Source organism: Rousettus aegyptiacus, unplaced genomic scaffold, assembly GCF_014176215.1.
Source record: "Rousettus aegyptiacus isolate mRouAeg1 unplaced genomic scaffold, mRouAeg1.p scaffold_m13_p_10, whole genome shotgun sequence".
Taxonomy (NCBI): Eukaryota; Metazoa; Chordata; class Mammalia; order Chiroptera; family Pteropodidae; genus Rousettus; species Rousettus aegyptiacus.
Genome location: NW_023416285.1, coordinates 1,444,109 through 1,465,313, shown reverse-complemented (window position 1 = coordinate 1,465,313; position 21,205 = coordinate 1,444,109). Strand labels below are relative to the sequence as shown.

General features: G+C 49.9%; 1 protein-coding gene across 3 annotated transcripts in view; it reads right to left on the bottom strand.

The window, feature by feature from the left end:
• Window positions 1-21,205, bottom strand: part of HTT (huntingtin) — a 116,645-nt gene that overhangs the window by 74,411 nt on the left and 21,029 nt on the right. For 2 of the 3 annotated variants that reach the window (XM_016159198.2, XM_036227436.1), the window contains exons 4-16: window positions 18,539-18,598; window positions 18,100-18,179; window positions 16,323-16,461; window positions 14,656-14,797; window positions 13,778-13,956; window positions 11,535-11,739; window positions 10,340-10,387; window positions 7,858-7,938; window positions 5,324-5,685; window positions 2,454-2,580; window positions 2,112-2,230; window positions 635-746; window positions 267-404 (exon numbers count right to left, since the gene is read on the bottom strand). In XM_016159198.2, the coding sequence (XP_016014684.2) occupies window positions 267-404; window positions 635-746; window positions 2,112-2,230; window positions 2,454-2,580; window positions 5,324-5,685; window positions 7,858-7,938; window positions 10,340-10,387; window positions 11,535-11,739; window positions 13,778-13,956; window positions 14,656-14,797; window positions 16,323-16,461; window positions 18,100-18,179; window positions 18,539-18,598 (1,792 nt within the window). The remainder of the gene's footprint in view (window positions 1-266; window positions 405-634; window positions 747-2,111; window positions 2,231-2,453; window positions 2,581-5,323; window positions 5,686-7,857; window positions 7,939-10,339; window positions 10,388-11,534; window positions 11,740-13,777; window positions 13,957-14,655; window positions 14,798-16,322; window positions 16,462-18,099; window positions 18,180-18,538; window positions 18,599-21,205) is intronic. The other variant, XM_036227435.1, reaches the window with a different exon arrangement.

Sequence of the window (21,205 nt, the reverse complement as noted above, 5' to 3'; positions counted from 1 at the left end):
TATATAACTTGTGCTTTCCGTACAAATCCAATGCCTAGTAAACTGGCTCCTGTTCCCAGAATTCTATTGCTTTGTGTTTTAACTAAGCATCGCATTGACAGTCCAAGAAGCTACGTCACTATCTGTGTTTGATGGAGAACTACAAACAGTTCAAATGCCGTCAATCAACTCAAACGCGTACTGCTCTAAAAAGAGCCAAGATAGTTTGAAATAGTTTTCAAAATAAGGATTAGACACGAGGAAGGAGACGTGAACTTTTAACATACCAGGGTATTCCGTGGTGTCAAGAGGTACTTTGTAAAGTTTGCTGAAGAACGACTCGGGATGAAGGGCCACCGCGGCTCCAACACAGCTGAGCGCCAGCGCCTTCACGCTGACCCTCACGTCCCTGTCCGGAACCAGCGCTGCAAAGTAACCACCCGAGTCACCTTCGGTGGCAAAGCGGCCTTCCATTTCCAAACAGACAAAACTAGAGCCACTACAGCGGCTGCCCCGTCACTTCCTCCTTCCTCCCGACGCTGTCACTTGTAGACTCACTCCCCCGGCTGCAGTGACCAGGCACTGAACCAGTCACCCAGCTGACCTCCGAAGCTAGTGACGGCCTTCGGCTCTGCTCTTGCCCTTCCAAACTCACCATTTTTTTCCCCAGTTAGCAAAAATGAAGCAGATAAAAGGCGGACACAATGGACAAGGGGAGCGGCATCGTCGTCGGTTGACTGTCCTATGTCACCCTTGATCCGGCAAGGCTGGAACAGAGAAACTGACACTTATTTGTCTTATAATCAGAGAACCAATATGTTCATTCGTTCATTCGTTCAACAAATAGTTCCCCGGGCAGCAATCATGCCAGCACTAGGGACAGAGATGCTTCTCTGCCCACGTGCACACCTGACCCCACACACCACGGCAGGGCAGGGCAGACCAGCCGGAGGCAGTTACGGCACAGGGTCATGTGGGCTGTGGCAGGGACGGAGCACGGCGCAGGAAGGCAGCTGCGACCAGCATGTGGGAGAGGCGGCTCGGGGAAGCACGATGTGAGCTGCCATCCCCAGGACAAGGAGAAGTCCCTCAGGCAGAGGGGAAGCCCAGCGCTGAGAGAGGGCAAGCCTGGCATGAAGGCACCTGGAAGGAATGACCAAGTGGCAACAGTGGGCATCTCTGTAGGACTAAGCACAAAGCACTATTTCTTGCTCTAAAGAAACTTAAAATTAATTGAGAGGACAGGCGGTTCCTCGAAAACTTAAAAACAGAATTCCCACGTGTCCCAGCCATTCCACATCTGGGTGCCTACCCACAAGAACTGAGATCAGGGTCGTGAAAAGGTATGTATACACTCGTGTTCACAGCAGCATCATTCACAGTCACCAAAAGACAGAAGTAACCCAAGTGTCCATCAACGGATGAACAGAAAAACAAAATGTGGTATACACACATAATGGATTATTATTCAGTCCTCGAAAGGAAGGAGCCTGACACCTGCTATGGCAAGGATGAACCTGGAGAACATCATGCTCAGTGAAACAAGCCAGACGTGAAAGAAAAAATCTTGCGCGATCCCACTTCTCTGAGGCCCCTCAAGCGGGCAAATGCCCAGAGACAGAAGGCGGATGGCGGTGCCGGGGGCGGGGGGAGAGGGATGGGAGTCGCTGCTTCGTGGGGACGGAGGTTCCGTTTGGGAAGATGAAGAAATCCTGGAGATGACGGCAGTGGTGGCCACAGCAGTATGAATGCACTCGATGCCACTGAGCTGGCAAATTCTGTTATATGCATTTTACCATACACACAAACAGGTCAACTCGATGGAGCAAAACCAAGAAGCGCTGCAAGGCCACGCACGAGCGTCAGGTGAGAGGTATGAGAACCCAGGCGAGGGAGCCACCGGGTAACACAGGTCTGCCTGGGACGGTCTCTCAGGGAGGCCGGGCTTCAGGCAAGTCTCGGGACTGGCAGTGCCTGGAGAGGCAGCAAGGAGGAGCAGGCCTCGGGGAAAGGCCCATATTTAAAGAAAACAGCTGAGCAAAAACTCCACGGTGGCCGAGCTAGGAGCATGCTGGACAGTCGGCGCCACGGTGACGTGGGACGCTGCGCGGTCTCCAGCCGAAGCCTCTCACCTTGTTTTCCTGATCTCCTGGCTCAGCGGCTTCATCTCTCGACACAAATTTATCTACACTGCTATCGGAGGGCTGCCTGCTGTGGCCCATGCTTTTCAATAGATGTGCTTGTTGAAGGGCTTCAAAAAAGCAGAAGTTGAGACTAAGCTTCCAACAGACACAAATACACATATTTACACGCAAACAACATGAAAGTACAGGCATTAAGAGCAGGAAAAAGGGTCCTTCTTCAGTCGCTATTTACAACTCAGAAAACGAAGACATCTGGAAGGTAAGATACAACTCAGATGTCGGGGTTGAGAACGAGCCCTTTTCAAAGCACATCAGCTGAAGTGGACATACCGATGGCAGTGTTTCTGAAAGCGTCTGCGTCTTCCCCGGGAAGGATTCCCGTGGGTTCCTCGTCACCGTCCTCCTGCGCGGGTCCAAGCTGCATCCCTGGATACTGGCTGTCAGCGCCATCTAACACCTAAAGGGTTCAGGGCTGTGAGGGTTCTGCGGTGCCGTCACCCAGCGTCGACACGCAACGTGGAAGCGCGAAGGCGAAACTGCTAAGCGACACGAGCCACGTTTAGCACGAGGGCCACTCCTCGGACGCACGTGGATGCGTGTGTGTACGTTACCGAGAGCTTGCCGGTCACACGTTACTACTACATTCTAGAAAGCTTTTATAACTCTAAAACTTCAAAGAAATCCCAATCTGGAAATTTCTCTCTGATAAAAAAAAAAAAAAATCCAAACAAAAACAAAATCTTTATCTTCAGATAAGCAAACTTTACAGTTTACAGTATATCAGAAATGAGAAAAATCTTTTAGACAAAACCTTAACAATATAATAATAGATTATCTCCTAAATTACTAGGACTAAATCAACCGTTTTGGACACAGTATTTCATAGATGTAGCCATAAACTGGGTTATAATTCCATATTACAATATTTTTCATGTCCATTTGAAATTCCATATAATTTATCTGAAAAACTGAATAATGAACCCTCAACATGCTAATAATTATTACCAAAACAAATTCTATATCATTTTAAAAAAATCATTCCAAGTCCTATGTGATCAAAACCAACCAAGGAAAAAGATGATTTCTTCCACTCCCCGTCTTCCAGATTAGTTACTAAAAATGGACAAACAAAACAGGTAACATGAGAAGTTCCACACAATAAAAAATGTTTCTGAACACCTCACGGCACACCAAGCAGGATCGGAGCACGTGTCAGCTCCCTAATCCTCGAAGTCTTGCCACCCGAGGCCCATTCCACCCTCGTTTTACAGATAAGAAAGTGCAGGCGAGAAAACTGCTCCGGGCTACACAGCTGACCAGCAAGGCCCAAACCCTCATCTTGGTGGCCCCGAGTAAAGCCCTCCACCCCCACCCTGAGCTGCCTCATGAGGAAAGTCTCTGTCCCCTTCAATTTGCTTCTTTTTCTCTACAGCACTTACACCGCTCTGACTACACAGTTACTCTCCTGTTGACTATTGACTTGTCGCCTGCCCCGCTACAAGCACACGCTCTAGACTAGCGGGAGGCAAACGACGACCTGTCCTGCCACCCATGTTCGTAGCTTTATTGGAACGCGGTCATGACCCTGTTTGTAGATAACCTGTGGCTTCTTTCACACTCCAGTGGCAGAGCTGTGACAAGGTGGCAAAGCTCACAAAGCCAGAGATTTACGCTCCGGCCCCATGTGGGCAGAGCTGGACGGGCCCCGCTCCAGACTGGGAGCCTCCTGTGAGCTCTGCCCGAGCTTGTGCACACTCCCCGGGACACGACGGGAGGTGGCAATCAAGGACTGGACACGGGACAGGGAAGCACCTCGCCACCCAGAAAGAACTGTACCAGCCTGAGAAGTAGCAAGGACAGCTTGGTTCCCCACGGGCCAGAGAGGCCCGCAGGCCCCAGATCCAGCACGGCACACACTTAATATCTGAAACACTCCTAGAATAGGAAATTTCCATCATTTCCTATGGCCCTTTATTCTTTCTAAAAAATCCGTCCTAAGCCAGCCACTGTCAAGCGGCAAGGCGTCTCGTGGAAGCTGGGGTAATAAACCAGCAGCAGGAACCCCCAGCACAGACGCTGAACGCCCCGAGCCAGCACCTGCCCAAGCGTCCCTGTTCCCCGCATGCTGCTTAGCACTGAGTCACCCGTCCCTGGCTGGGAATCATTCCCCCCCCAGTCCAGGGAGGTGGCCCGTCCTCCTCTGGTCTTCTGCTTCAACATGCTAACCACGAGCGCTCTTCTCTAAGTAACTAGACCCACGCGGCCATTAGAAACCACATCCACGTGATAAGTTCTCAAAGGGACACACATGGCTTTAGCCCACGACCTGTAATCCAATGTTTCTGTGCTCATCCAAGTAAAACAAAACGAAACCACATTCTTAACAAAACATACTCAGGAGTAGCAAAACATTTAGTTGTGCAAACTTTTAAAAATAAATTTGGGGTGTAAAACCTCATATGTGGGGGCAGCCCTAGCGTAGTGGTTAGCATGTCTTCCTTGCAAGCAGAAGGTCCTGGGTTCGTGCCCCAGGCGGAGCCACAGGGCCCGGGTAACCACTGGGAGCGTGTGGGGAGGGGACGCCCCACCTTCAGAGATCCAGTTCTTAAGAGGAAAATGGCAACATCCATGTGTCAGGGATGGAAGTAGTGGGGTGGAGAATTAAAGGGGGGGGACCCCCTTATATGCCAAAAATGTTGACTGGGCTATCCTTGAGGTACTTCTTGTCCACTAACTTAAGAGATCACAGCTATTTAAATCCATGTTCTATAAGATGGGATATGTTACAAACATTATGAAAAGTCAGAAAGTATTAAAATAACGCATAGTACTAACATTATAAATCACACTACATTATGCCTACAGACCTATTAACAGTAGGCTGCTTAAAAACTTTTTTAAATGATGATTTCATCTGTGCCCACCAAGGCCTTAAAGAATTTTAAATATACTCAATTTTAGCACAGTCCTTGTCATCGACTAATTTCTGACCTCCATGTTCAGCACAAATGACACTCAGCCATCTCTTTCAGTGCAGGTCTGAGATAGGGTCACCTCTCCACTAATGGCCTGATTTGGTGGCCCTCTGCTCATTATTAGTAGCTCAGGCGGGAGGAGGGGAGTAAGAGAGAAGGGGCTAGGTCTGGGCCGCCGGGGAAGAACCCTCTTCAGAAACTGGGATGTGCCCTGCACCCACTTACAATTTCAGAACTGTCCGAAGGGGTCACAGCTGAATCTGGTCCTTCGGTGGTGGTCTGGGAGCTGTCGCTGATGGGTGAGGAGGCCTGGGTCCCATCGTTCAGGTCCATGGCAGGGTCGGACGGGACAGCACTGACCTGGCTGGAGCTGTGGCTCAAGATGTCCTCCTCGTCCCCATCGGTGGCAGTGCTCGTCAAGTCACAGCCGGTCAGATCCACCGAATCCGGCTGCAATGTGTGCTGTGACCGGGGCTGCTCAGTGATGATGTCGTGACCCGTGGAGTCGGCGGCTGAGCTGGCAGAGCCAGGAGTGGACACCCCGGAGGAGGCAGCCAGTTCGCCACCAATCTCACCCTTGGCTGAGGCTGAAGACAAAGAAACACGCATTCCTCAAAGGGCGGGAAAAAATATTCAACAGGAATAAAATATTTGCAAAATACCCTAAAATTCACCATCACCATTTTAACTTTAAGAAACCCTCCCTGAAGTACAGTGAATACACGAACTAGGATATTTCGCAACAAGACAACAGTGCACGCCTCCAACATGACCGAAGCTGCTTTCCACGCTCTTCCTCACTGCCCACTGTGTCACGTCATACTAGTAAGACAAGGATCGGCCGCAGACACATTTCAGGTGCTGTGAATTCTCCCAAACGGTATTCACTGCGGTCCTACAGTGTACGCCCAGTGACATCAGCACGTCAAGCGCCGACGCAGCTGCTGCGGCCTTCGCTAGGGCCGCACGCGAAGGCGGCAGCTGGCGGGCCGGGCACAGCAGCCAGGCCGGGGCATGGGCCCGGGCCCACATACACGTCCCGGTGGTCTGGACAAGCAGTGCTCAGAAAAGACGGTCGACGCACCGTCACTTTGAGGGGGGCTTTCCTTCTTCCCAGACCCTGCTGAGACGTCTAAGTCGGCCACATTCTCTCGCAGCATAAATCTGCACCGCATTTTCCTCGCTTAGTTTTAAGATTCCCACTAAACACAACACTGCCACATAAAAACCACTCCAAGAAGATCTATGCCAAGCTGTGAGCAGTGGTTACTCCTGGAGGCCACTGGGTCAGTGAGCACTCGAGCATTATTTAGCGACATGGATAGCTATAATTTTTTGTTTTTTTGTTTTTTCAACTGTATGGGGTTTTTTTTTTTTTCAGATTATATTTTATTTATCTATTTATTTACTTATTTATTTGCCCCTTCCCCCTCCCCTCTGGTAACCACTAGTTCATTGTCCATGTCCATGAATCTCTGTTTGTTTGTCCTGTTCATTTGTTGCTATTGGGTTTATATTCCACATATAAGTGATTATCATGTGATTTTCAACCTTTTCTATATGGCTTATTTCGCTTTGTATGATTATTTCAAAGTCCATCCATGTTGTTGCAAAGGGCAGTATTTCACTTCTTCCTATGGCTGAGTCATAGTCCATTGCATGTATGCACCACAGCTTCTCTAGCCAGTCATCTATCGTAGAACACCTTGCTTGCTTCCATGTCCTGGCCACTGAATAATGCTGCTATGAACGTCAGTGTGCATGTATCTTTTCGGATATGGGTTTTCAAGTCTTTAAGGTAAATACCCAAGAGGGATTGCTGGGTCATATGGTAGGTCAATTCTTATTTTTTTGAGGAACCTCCATACTGTTTTCCACAGTGGCTGTACCAATTTGCAGTCCCACCAGCAGTGTATGAGGGTTCCTTTTTCTCCACATCCTCTCCAACATGTTATTACTTGTCCTGTTGATTATAGCTATTCTAACAGGTGTGAAATGGCATCTCATTGTGGTTTTGATTTGCATTTCCCTAATAGCTACTGATGTTGAGCATCTTTTCTTATATTTGTTGGCCATTTGTATGTCCTCTAGGGAGAAGTATCTGTTCAGGTCCTCTGCCCATTTTTTGATTGGATTGTTTTTTTGGTTGTTGTTATTGAGAATTTTTAGTTGTTTTAACTTTATTTTTATAATTAAAAAGTCAATTTATATTTTGTAAAATAAATGAATAATCAACACTGGGGTTATTCGGATTTTCCGTACCAAATATTTTAGCCTTACTTTCAGTTATCTAAGACTATTTTTTTGGATAGGATTACACAACCCAAACCACTCTCATTTAATCCACTTGCTAGTATCTTAGTGGACACTCATCCTGTATAACGTGAATCAAGAATCTAATAAGCTATCTGTAAATAAACGCAGAGTTCTTCCAAGTCAAATTATCCGCTGACAACTTTTAGTCCCACTTCCCCCTCCCAACCCGCGCAGGTCATGAGACACCCACCATCCCCGACTCAAAGACGCACAAGGAGCACAAACTTCAAAGCGGCCTAAACCAAGAACGACAGCAAACATCTGATGTGAGCACACACACACACGCTTCCAAGTACACGTGATCCAGAAGCCTGACTGTCCATAATGAGCAGCTGGCTCCACGGCTGCCTCAGGAGCTGGAGCCCCCGGGGACGCAGGGGACAGGCAGCGGTAGGAGCCAGCACACGGGGGGAGGGACGCCACTGCCACTCCCCGAGAGCTACCTGTGAAGGCTGGGCTGCTGGCCTCCGACCTCGACTCGGAGTCATCCTCCAAGGCGGCTGCTTCTCCGAAGAGCACTTTCCCTAGGAAAAGACAAAGCAAGGGTCCGTTTAGGCACGCTGAGAGGAGGGACTTTGAAAGCCAAGTAAAGGCACAGTCTAAGTGGAAAACCATAAGTGTATCTGATCACCCTCTTATACGATTCATCACCATATTTATTTGTATACCTCGAGTGCTAAACACAAAGAATGCAGAGATAGTATAGAGTACTATTAAAATCAATAAACATATATGGAAAGAAGTTTAAAATGGATTCTCACACTGTACCACAAAATATTTTAATAATTAGTCTACAGCCACGCCACCCTGAACAAGCCCGATCCTGTCTGATCTCGGAAGCTAAGCAGGGTCAGGCCTGGTTACTCTTTGGATGGGATACTACCTAGGAAAACCAAGTGCTGTTGGTATTAAAAAAAATTTTTAATAATTGGTAAATATTTATTGACTTAGATTACTGATGTTAAATAATTTATATCACCTTTTTTTTTTTTAAGTCTTAAAAATGGTTAGAACCAATCCCATTAGCCCTTGGGTCTCCAATGGCACATCAGAACTTACACGTAACACTTATACACTTAAAGGTCACTTTTATTCTATTATCTTTCAGTTTGCTAGATTCCATGGTTGACAGTCAGAACTCAAGCATTGTGTGATCTGGGAAGATGGAATAATAGTTCATCTTTTACAAAGTTCTAAAAACACATTTTACAACGGTTTCCGAATTATATTAATAAGAAAAAAATAAAACAAAAGCCTTAACATGATAATGTGTTAAATCTTACGGTTACATTACATATAAATATCATTAAATGACACTATCAAAATAATTATCAGGAACTTGTAATTTCTACTTTCACTATTCTTCAAAAACTAGGTCACACACATGACAATTTCCAAAAGTCTACATTCATGTGACAATAAAGGCAAAAAAACGCAAAGGAAACCCAAAATTTATATGAAACTGGTATGACGACTTGGGCTGTTATTACAGAGCAAGCAGTTGCCCCCGACCCGCATGCGCTCAGGGGCCAGTGCAAGCAGTCTCTCTCTGTGCAGAATCAGTGGCTCGCAGATCGGGGAGGGCAGGGCAAGCTGCTGCCAGAGAAGGTAACCCAGGCCACGTTCCCCAGCCTCACCTGACCCTACATCCAACAATGACAATTCTACTTTTCTCTCTCTTATATACTGGCAGATTTCAACTGAAAAAAAAAAAAAGAACTTTGAGGCTACAACAATAAATAATTGAAAACCACAGCTCTAAATGAAAAACACAAACAAAAAAACACTGGAAAAATAAAAAAAGACTGAAGACATAGCTCATGTCCTAGACAGAAGAAAATGAAACGACTCATCTCAACCATGTGACTCAATCATCCTTCTACCCTCGGCACTGGAAAGAGTGGCTCATAAACAAACAAGACGAGCATCAGAGTAACTCAGCCTGGAAACCTCCAAACTCAAGAACAGAGAGACTAACTTTTCCTAGAATCCCTTTGCTTTCAAACAATCTCGGTGTTTCACCAAAATCTCAAAGTTGATTAAGCATCCCACACGATGATGGCCCAAATATTATTGCTTCTAAGTTCTTCCAGCATGTAAGATCCCATTCGATACTGCAAATAATATTAGGCATTAGTCTCTCAATTAAATACTCAACTCATTACACAAAAATGATCAGTACACTGTAGGTCAATTACACCACAATAAAAAAAGAATTAGTCTTTGAAGATTTCAAAATAAAAAAATGACAGCACTTACTTCCTATGGAAATCTACAATAAAAAAGAAGCTAATTGCTGTTTAAAGTAATAATGTATACCAAAACTATTGGATTATATCAGAAACACTTCGATCTAATAAAAATAAATTAATTGCATCAGAACAGTTGGGCATGTAAAAAGATAAATATGGCTGAAAAATGATAACCAGGCCAAAATTAACTATATAATTAACCAAACATTATTCCCAATCAATACTAAACAAAATTCACTGGGAAGATAAGTCACCTCTATAAAACAGAGCATATTCTCTAAAGCAAGAGTCGGAAAGCTACGGCTCGCCTGCTTCCAAAATAAGATTGACTGGAACACAGGATCCACTAGCTTGGTACTGCCTACCTGCCTTCCCGCCACAAGACAGAGTCGAATAGTTACAAAGGAGACAGGGAGGCCCACAGGGCTAACATATGTAGCACCTGACCCTTTACAGAAAAGTTTGCTGACTCCTGACATAAAGCAATAGAAATTTATGATAAAGCAATTCTGATACACGAGCCGTTTGTAGAAGCCACCCTACCAGGCCTGGTCAAGTCCAGCAATATTTACACCCACAGGCCTCTGCTGAGAAGAGGCAGGGGCACAGTCACCTGTGTTATGGACACAGAAAGATCAGTAAGATTCGAGACTCTAGTTTCTGAAATAATCACCTTTTTGTTTTCTTGAAAGGACAGGGCTGCATGAAGAACCCTCTCCGGCTGTAAATCACAAAAAATGACAAATGAAAGTAAGGTAACAAGCTACGAAAATCCCGAAGGAATTCGCAAATATTCAAAACACTCGGTTTGACTTTAAAACCAGAAGATATGTGAATGTATTTCTCCAGGCAGTGCTTAAGCACCAAACTGCTACGCTTAAATTTCAACATGAAAATTACACTACCACTCCATATATAGTTCTAAAGATATGACCTAAAATGTGAAAAGAGCTCAAATAAAGAGCACTTAAAGAGCCCAATTAAAACCATCAGAAATCTCAGACGACTTGATCAACTAATAAACAGAAATTTACATTAGAAATAATCATTAGAAATGAGTATTTCAGCAATTATTTGTAACGCATGCATTCCACAGAGAAAAGGGCTCTTCAGTACAAAGGACAGGGAACGGGCATATTAACATTTCTCTGCTCGTGGTTCAGGCAAACGTTTATGTTAAATGAAGCAGCAATTGGACAAATTAACCAAACTCTGACCAGTCTGTGGAAGCTGTGAGTAAAAGCCCCGCCACACAGAGGCTGCACTAAGTCGACCGCAGGGCCTAGGAGAGGCCAGGCCATCGCCGTGCCAGACGCTGCACCCGAGGCTGTGGTTCAGGGCTCCCATCTTGTCCGGTGCCCGAGGGGCCTCTCCCTGGTGGACAGGGCCTGCCGGCCGCCGAGCACCAGCGGTCGTTGTGCAGCAGCACGGGGTGGACCCAGGGCGCAGCCCCAGAGCACGGAGGTGCTGTGGGGAGAAGTGGGGCGTCTCCTAAGCCGTCAGGACAGCGGCGAGGGACCTCCGGGCAGAAAGGAACTCTGAACGCCCCAGAAGCCTTGAGGATCCCACCCCTGGCAAGGTGACAGAGATGACAGGTCCTGGAAATACCTCCCCTAACGTTTTCATCTCACGACAGACGAAAGGCCACTCGGAGGCAGCCAAGCCAGAGGGAGCTGCGCTCGTTTCGCCGCCTCGCCTTCCACACCCTGGTTCCTCTCTCTGTGGGGTCAGGACGGTTCCCGCCTTGTGAGTTTTGTCCTCAGGAGCGGAGGTGCACAGTGCCTGACACACGCAGGCTGACCAGCATCCGACAGGGCAACCGGCGTGGCCGCAGGGTTCATTTGGAGTCAGCCTTCCCAGTGACTCACCTATAAGTTCCACGATGCTCCCGCTGCGGCCGCGGCCCCCGGGCTGGTCTCTGGCGGCGGGGAGCTGTGCCAGGCCGCCGACTGTGGTCAGCGCCTGCAGGAGCTCCGGGGGTGGCGTCCGGAAGAGCTGCTGCAGGAGCTCCAAGGCCCCGGTCACCACGTTGTGGTCCTGGTGCTGCGTGTACCGCAGCGTCAGCTCGTAGACCTGGAGACGGGCAACGCGGGGCATCGTTCTGGTTTCTGACATGTGGCTGAGGGCTCACCTTTTCTGTGTTTGACAGTCTCACGTTGGCAAAATTTATGCCTTATTTTCTGCCCCTAAAAATTCCTCTGTCACATCTACCACTGTGGTCATTAGCTTCCATGTAGTTTTCTAAATTCTGTGATTTTTTTTCACTCTTAAATTAATTCCTTAAAAGTAGAGCATGTCCACAAAAGCAGAAGCGTCCTAAGTAAGACCTCATCTCCCTGAACTGGAGACGAGTGAAGGGAGAATGAAGCCCAACACTCAGTGAGCACTGTCATTCTCATACACACTTAGGCAAGGACCGTCAGTCACCATGAGTGTCACTGAGAAAGTTCCCAAAACCTTTAAGGCGGTATGTCGGATGTTATTAGTGCTTAAACACTACAACACATCACGTGGACATAACGAACTGATTCTTTTCCCCCTTTATTAGAGTTGCCGAATAAAATACAGAGCGCCCAGTGAAATCTGGATTTCAGATAAGCAACAAATAACTTCGCTGTATAACTATGTTTCCTGTGATTTCAGGCACACTTACACCACAAAATTATTCATGATTTATTTGAAATTCAAATTTAACAGGCACTCTGTAGTTCGGCTTGCCCAGTCGGGCAGCCCAACGTTTAACACCAAAAAAGTAACACTAATGTTTAAAAAGAGACCGTGTAAAGGGTATAAATTAAAAAGCACAAGTCTCAGCAGCGGCCACTTTATTCCACGCGTGTAAGTTCTGATGGGACCTCCCCAGCTCGGGTCACAGTTCTGCAGGCTGCGGTCCCAGGCAAACGTGGCCCACACCAGCACCCACACTCCCACCCCCGCACCCCCGCACCTGCACACACACACCCGCACACACACCCGCACATCCACACCCACACACACACCCGCACACACACCCGCACACACACACCCTCACCCATACCCGCACACACACACCAGCACCCACACACCCACACCCGCACCCACACACACACACACACCAGCACCCACACACCCACACCCGCACCCCCGCACCTGCACACACACACCCTCACCCACACCCACACATCCACACCCACACACACACCCGCACACACACCCGCACACACACACCCTCACCCACACCCGCACATCCACACCAGCACCCACACACCCACACCCGCACCCACACCTGCACACACATCCGCACACACACCCCCACACCCACACCCCCTCACCCACACCCGCACACACACCCCCACACCCACACCCACACCCACACCCGCACACACACACCCGCACCCACACCCACACCCCTTCACCCACACCTGCACACACACACCCGCACCCACACCCGTACCTGCACCCCTGCACCACTGCACAAAGTGGTACCAGGCGGCTGCGGGGGCACAGGGGACCCCGGGCTGTTCCAGACAAGGCTGCTGCCCTGCTCGGGACAGCGGGCTTGCAGCTGACTCTGCGGCCATCCAACTGTGTACAAACTCGCTGGGGAAAAGGACCTTGGCATCCCACCTGCCTTCACCTCACCTGCCCCGCAACTGTTAGCGACATCATTACTTTCACATTATTAGGATGCGCTCACTCACATACTGCTTTGGAACTACTTAAATCCCACATGCTCTGCCGAGAAGTCGAGTTTAAAGACTGAAGAGAACCCAGCGTGGAGCCCGCCGCGTGGGTGAACACGGCTGTGCCGCAGCGCGAGCTCCGCGGTCACGGAGCAGGCGAACGCACCTCACGTGCCCTGGTTCAGAAACAGGGCACGGCGTTCTGTGCCAGGCAGGGTCGGGGCTTATGTGCCCCTCTCGGCACCCTCAGGCGAGGACCTTCATTTCACTCTGATGGGACTGCCGTACGGAGGTCGCACAGCCAGGCGTTGTAACCTAGGACCTGGACCCAGAGGTCCGGCTCCAGAGGCCACGCTCTCACCCCTCGGTGCTGTCGCCTCCCCTCCACGTGAGTTTTCTGGGTGGCAGTCACTCATGCATCGGCACCAGTGTTACCCAGCGGCTCCTACCTGCACCAGCTGCTCTGTCGAGGGAGAGACTTCCATTTCTTTCTGTGTCACTCCAAAGCTGCCTTTCAGGCTCGTGTCCTTGACCTGCTGCTGCAGCAAGGGCACGAGGTACCGCAATGTGAGCAGCACCCCAAGAATCAGGAGGGTGGGGTGTTCGTCCTCCACAGGGACCAGCAAACCTAGAGAGGCGGCAACAAGATCTCGTAACGTCGGATCCGCTACCTGGTGATCCACGGCTTAGTGTGTTAACAAACAGGTCCGCAGCAGAACCCTACTGGGAGGCGGGCAGTAGGGACAAAGATGACACAAACCTCACAGTAAAGATACACGCGTATCCCACCGTGGGCCGAAGCCCAGCAGTGGCTGAAAGGGAGGCCTTACACCTGCGGTTTGGCAAGGCCCTGTCATGGTTCTGGGGAGTCAGAAACTCAGTTGGCTCTTTCATACCCAACGTCCAACGCCCACGCCCCCTCTGGCATTTGCTAGCATGCACTCCCACAATGGCCCCAAGCACAGGAGAAAGTGTCAGCAGACTTAGACCTGAGCAGAGAACCTGCAGAGCCTGGAGGCCCGGCTTCAGGCCTTGGGGACTCAGGGCACTCAGAGCCACCACGGCCTCTGTGCGGTCTGGCGGCATGGAGGGCCTGGTCTCGGAAGGTGGGTGGGGCAGCACACTGGCCCGCGCACACTGCCCCACCGGCTGTCCTAGGCCCAAGGGAGCAGCCCTCTCCCAGTACTCAGCCCAAACTCAGTCCCCATTCCCCAGTTGGGCCAGCGCCCAGAGCCTGGTCCCGGGGCCGAGGGAGCTGCCTGATTTAAGAGTTTCAAGGTCCATCTGGAGCAGACGCGGGAGCGGCAGCAGGAGCACTGTGTCATACCTGCGAGCGCGTTCAGGAGCCAGCTGTAGAAATACTGCGTCCTGCGGGAGTGCTGGCAGACGCTCACGGCGCAGCCAGCCGCCGTCCGCCGCACCGTCGGGGAGCTGGACTTCAGGTTGGCTACGAACGCCTTTAACAGGACCTGCGGACGCAAAACGCCCCGGGCAGGGGGGAGGCTCCTGAGAAGCTCGCCTCACTGTCGTGAAAATCAGCCTGCCCCGGGGCCTCGTGGAGCGTTGGCGATCAACAACTGGAGGCTTTCCAAGGCCAGACACAAGCCCCAAGTTCGGCATGTCCCAGCGCGGTCTGCAAACACGCGGGCTGCTTCCTGCCTGCCGGGCGGGACGGCAGCGCCTGCGTCCCCCAAAACGAGAGCGGAAGCCCCAGCTCTGGAAAAGTTGTGCCCACACTGTCTGGGGACAGGGTCAGTAAATGACACCATGTACAGTACATATAGTAAAAATAAAAGACAAATCATGAAGTCAAGAGAGCACTCGCAACCTACAGTGACATCCCGGCCCAAGGGAGCTTGTGTACATGCTGCTAAGGTCCCTGAGAGATGTCCGTGGGTCCAGACGACTTCACTGACCTGTGACGGCGTATATTCACGCCGCTTCCTGAGAAACAGACAGCAAGCCTTCGTCACTGGACCTTGAGGACAGCCCCAGAGACAGGGCTCGACACTGCTAACCACAGCCACCTAAGCCTTAACGGAGTCAAGGAAGGGATGCGCAGCCCAGCTGGCGGAGGGTGTCTGATGCTGAAGGTACTTAACGGCATCCATTCCCATCACTCTAAACCACGCTCTGAACACGAGTTGTCCCAGGTCTTGTTCGGCACGTGCTGAGCACTGCTGACCTTGTCAGCGACACCACCAGGGCCCCACCACTGGAGGTATGGCCCCCGGCAAAGGGGCGGCAAATAGCACATCAGTGTCGGACTTAGAAACAAGACTGAACAGTGAAGTGAGCATGAACTGGTTCCCAGAGGCTCAACTCCCAGTGATCTTGCACGTTCCGGAACCAAAGAGGTGGCGGAACAGACTGCGGGTTGCAGCACGCCCCCGACGGCTGGTGGCCTCCAGTTCCTTCCCAGAGGGACACCACCTAGTCAACCTATCTCTGACAAATTTAGCTCCAGAGAAAGACAGTGGCATCTCAAAGAACTTCTCTGAGTAAAAACAAACACACACACCACTGAAATGATAAATTAAGAATCATCCTGTGTCAGTCCAAACTTCAAAGCACAGTGAAAGCTAAGCATTATTACAAAGAGTCAGCCCGTGGGGAACCGAAACAGTCTGCAATAATAAAAAATAAATCTGACTCTGAGAACTCGAGGGACCCTCTCAGGTCCAGGTCCCATAATCCGAGAACGCCCTGTAGAAGGCAGATGGCAGAGGACGCCTAGACCAAAGGAGGGCACAGGCTAGACAGGCAGAGACATGGCACCAGGGCACGAACCGGCCCCCTCCCATTTAACTCTTCCCCCATGTAAGACTGCAGAAGTGGAGACAGGCTCTCGGTGTGCCTCCAGCTAACTCGAAAGGTTCCAACCCAAACTATAAAGCACGACAGACCTCAGGAAGTCCTCTCAAATGCCTGCCTGTCCGAAAGTCCTGACCCTGCCAGCCTCGCTCACATGCTTGAGGTATTGATCATACATACCTTAATTTCATTGTCATTTGCAAAATTGCCAAAAGAAGCCATAATTTTGGGTATAGCTGCAGCCAAGGTCTCCTGAACAGACTCCTCCGGTCTCTTGCTGGTTCGAGTCAGACAAGGCAAAAGGTTCACCAAGTAAGGCCTGCGTACGTGAGAACATGGGTTATTCCACTGGGTCTGCTTCAATGAGAAACGTAAGTGATTAGTTTAGTCCCTGTTGGAGAAAAGCCAGTTTTTATATGCAAAACAGTCTGCAATGGAAAGAGGACAAGCCTCTGCTAAAATGGCAAGAGCACTAAATGCAAATGGAGTTCAAATGCTGGGAGACAGCTTTCATTTCTCTTGTAACCACAAGGACTCTGAAAAGCTTGTTTGAAAAACTATTTGCAGTAGATTATAATAATAATTAAAATACACCTTTTAAATTAGAAAATAATAGGTAATACAAAAAAACACCTTTTAAAAAATAAAAGTCAAGAAATGAGAATAAAGGTTTTTTGGAAAAGAAGTATTCCAAAAAATTTTTAAGTGTTCACACTAAATAAAGCCTGCAAGGTACTTGGCCCTCTAGAGAGAAAGCAGAAGGTGGGACTGAGAGAGGGGAGCCCAGGGTGACAGGCCGCCATAACCCCGCCCGGCGCTCGGTGGGCAAGCAGGCGCCCTGGGTGGCAGAGAAGGCCATAGGCGGGTCTGTTCCTGCGACAACGTGAGCGAGGCTAGCCCTGCCTTTCTACGGAGATGACTTTTTTTTGCCAAGACCAGAGGGGAAAAATAAGCCAGCTGTCAAGAGGAAGAGAAACCAGACTCTTTGAAGAAGCAGAACCAGGCCGACGAGTCTCCAGAGAGTGCGTGAGGTGACGGGGCTGTCGGTGGCAGGGACTCCATGGGCCTTAATGGAGGAGTCTGGGTATTAGAAGAACAGCTCTGGGGATGAGTAAAGAGTTCAAGTCAGGAAAAGACCCGACCCAGTCATGCTTTTTAGGGTCACATTGGTCGCTACATGGAGAACTTGGGATGTGGAGGATTTTAAAAATATAACAATTTTTTCAAAATAAGGATAGTAGAAGCAAAAGGTTATATAAAAAGAAACTTCCTTAGTGATTGTATCTGTACAGTCATCGGATTCATATTAAACTCAAACTCAGTGGAAGAGCCACCTCTGACATTAGCAGTGAGGGCTGGGCTCCTCGGCGGTGGGGCCAAGGGCCCACGCATGGCGGCATCGGCACGGTGGCCAGCTGAGAAGGAAGGAGCCGAAAGCTGGTCCTTTTGTTTTTCAATCTATTACGACAGAACTGTTCCAACTGGTCAGAACATTATTCACAGCTTAATGTTCACGTTTTTAACCCAGGTAAGAGGTGAAAATTTATATTTCTACAAATCTTACAGCGAACGATAATGAGGTTGGGACTCAGCTTCCGATCGTTTGACAAGGATCTTTTCAGCAACTACCAGAGGCAGATACCATCGCGACCGGTGCTGAGACACAGCAGAAGACGGGCCGAGAAGACCCCTGCTGTCCCCGGGCGCTCACCTCCGACGTCTCTTTCCATCCCCGCAGAAGACGAATGAGCACGCTGCCAAGTGTGTGAGAATAGTTCTGAGCGTGCTAAACAGAACAACACTGACTGCCATTTGGAGGGGCAGAGGTGGCCCACCGAGGCAGAGTGAACAGGAAAGACTTCTGAAGAGCTGACATCTGAGCTGAGATGTAAAGAATCCCTAAAGCTGGCCCATCACCAAAACAACAGGAATAAAATAACCCAGAGCGTCCACATACCTGCATTTCTGAGGCCGGACCAGGTGAGCCAGCTCGGCAAACCTCCAGAGGGCAGCGCGCAGGCTCCGGGGGGCACCGTTCTGCGTGGATTTAAGGAGTGGCGTGTTACAACAGTCCCCGAGACGATGTCATATAAAAAAAAAGTAGGTTTTTCATCGTTAATTTCTTTTTTTAGAGAAATGGCCAGGTAAGTGTTAGTACTTTCGAAATTTTAAGATCTAGTGGGCTTAACTGTAAAGATAAAAAATAAATTACCATTTTAAATTCCCATCTCATCTAATAAATTATAAAAAGTAAATTAAAAAAAAAACAAACAAAATAGTCTACCAAACAGCTTTTCCTCTTAATATGTTTACTTATTAAATATAAAATTTCACATATCCTGCTCAATACAGTGAAATAGTACAATTTTTTTCAATAACAGAAAATAAAGGCCTACCTTTTTAATTTCCTTATAGAGTTCTAACTGTAACCTCGGAAGATTAGAGTCCATCAAAGCCTACAACAAAATATAAGAGGTCGTTCTGTAGCAGACACAGTCCCACGAGCAGCTCGAAAGGAAGCTAAAAGGCAACTTAAATGTCAATCTTGGGGCAAAGCAGAATTTAAGAGCAACTAAAGGAAGAACCTATTCATTAAGAAAAAAGCATATATATGCAGAAAGTTACTGGATAAACTAGATACAGGTCATTCACTTGAATTAAAAAATAGAAGGGAAAAACTTTTAACTGTTATTACAATCAAATACTATATAGCATCAAAACTAAATGGCAGATGGCTCAAGTTCATGCTGAAGCTCTCAAGTGAAACCTTTAACGGGCAACCAGGGAAGAAAACGTGAAAGGTCCCTCTCTTCACTGAAGCGCAGTGGGTCGGACGGTCCACCATGATGATCCGACATCGTAACGCCCGAAGCCTCAAAGTCAGCGGCACCGACCCAGCCCTGCCCTGCGGACCCTATGTCCTTTCTGAAAGCCCAGTCTTCCCGATGCCCGGCACTCTGAGCCCGCGGCCAGCTGGGAGCCTCCGGCTCCTCACAGCATGGCTCTCGGTGGTGTCCCCAGAACCTCACCCAGGGCCATGTGGCCTCCGTCCCATGGGGCCGTCGCCACCCGGGACAGGCTCCCGCCTCACCAGGTTCCTCTCCCCGAGTATGCACCCCTCTGATCCCACAACCAAAGTACAAAGCCCTCCGACAGACCCTCACCACCTCCTCCTGCGGCACACACCAGCCTCAGGGGGTCTGCAGCGGCTTAGTCTAGGCAGCTCTGCAGCCAGACCCTCAGTGGTTAAGAAGATGTCAAATCTCCTCGTTCACCTACCAGCCGCCACCTCCAGGAAGCCTCTTCTGCCTCCCCAGACAGAAAGAGAAATTGACTCAGCCACGGCGGGTCGCCAGTACCTCTTAGAACTGAGTGTCTACACCGTGTGCGTGTCACGTGACTTCCAGACACATGCTGCCCTGTGCAAGGCTAAAAACGGCCTGAGGACAGGAGTCCACCTGGCAGGCCGGGTCCCATCCCCAGGGCACATTCCAACATACAGGGGAAGCAGACCAGGCCGTCCTCTCGGGCCACGTGGCGCGTGGGCCTCCTCACGGGCGTTTCCCAATGCTCACGAGAAGCCAAGGTTCAGGCCCCGGCATCCAGGCTGTCCTTCCCCCAGCGCAAGGACAGTGAAGGCAGCCAGACCTGCTGAGATGGCCTGAAGACACCCGCATCGCGGAGCAGAAATCTGAGCAGGGCCCAGCCCAGGGAGAAGGGAGAGGCTGAGGGACCGGCCCTGTCTGACGGGACTCACTGGAGTCCCTGCACTAGGAGACCAGAAACAAAGAAGAGAGATGGGGACACAGCGAGGAAAGGGCCAGGAAAAGGACCCGGGACCCAGAGCTACGACCCAGGGTCACCCCGAACAGAAACTGTGCGCTCCTGTCCCTCAAGTCTTGGAAACAGGTCTCTGAAGAAGAAAGAGTTCAAGTGAACGGTGCCTCTGTGTACGGTAACAACATCAGAGCCGTGGGGGTCAGACTACCCTCTCCGCCGTCCTTAATCCCCCCTCCCCCCTGCCCCGGCCACGAACCAAGGCAGCCTGTGGGGCCTGTTTAGGTTTTTTGATTCTAAGACAGGTTCAAAAGCTGAAAAGCCCAGCCTGGTCCCTCCAGTGGGAGTAATAAAAGCAACAAGGACATTTACGCCTGGGAAGAAGTAAGGTCCTCTGCAAACGTGCTGTGGGATCCCACGCACAAGAGTCACTAATGGACCGCCGGGCATGGAGGACAAGGTTAAATGGCCACTGGCCATAACGTCACTGCAGGAGACAGGACGCAAGCCAAAGCCTGCAGCAGGCGGAGGAAGGAGAGGGGGGAGGCAGGAAGGAGAGGAGGGAGGCCAGCTGGTGGAGGGTCACTGCCCCAGGCTGTTGCCGACGGACAGAGCAAGAATCCTGTGGCTCAAGAATCCTGTGGCTCCGGAGAAGCTGGCGACCCGAGCACAGAAAGCGCGGCGAGCCAAGAAACGGGGTCCTGCCAGATGGGAAGACTCCTGGGGCGACAGGGGAGTTCGGACTCCACGTGACAGAAAATGGGGAGCAGCTGGTGCTCTTCGTGCCCCTCAATCTCTTTGGGGAAAAAATGTAAGACTCTCATGGCTAGTGAGAAAATTTCTTACCACTCTGCAGACCAGTAAGTGGCCAGGATGACGCCAAGCAGGTCACATGTGTTCCTGTGTCTGACACACACACACACACACACACACACACACACGCACATGGCACACACAAACCTTGTCTGATCCCTTTTACAGTTAAGGGCACTGAGGCTCAGAGAATTAAATACATTTCCCAGAGCTGTTCGGCTGGCAGGGGGCCGAGGCGAGACTCGGTCTCCTTAAATGGAGGAGCTGAGGGGGACCGTCTGCCTGAAGGAGGCCGGACCCGTGACGGGAGAAGGGTGATTTCTCGGCCAGTGGACGATGTGGCCACTCTCCAGAGGAAGCCATTGGGAAGGCTCCAAAGAATGGTTTTTTTTTCAAGACCCTAACGAGAAGGGAAACAATCGGCCAGCCTCTGTCCACCTGGCCACGTATCACCAGGAAGGAACCTTCAAGGA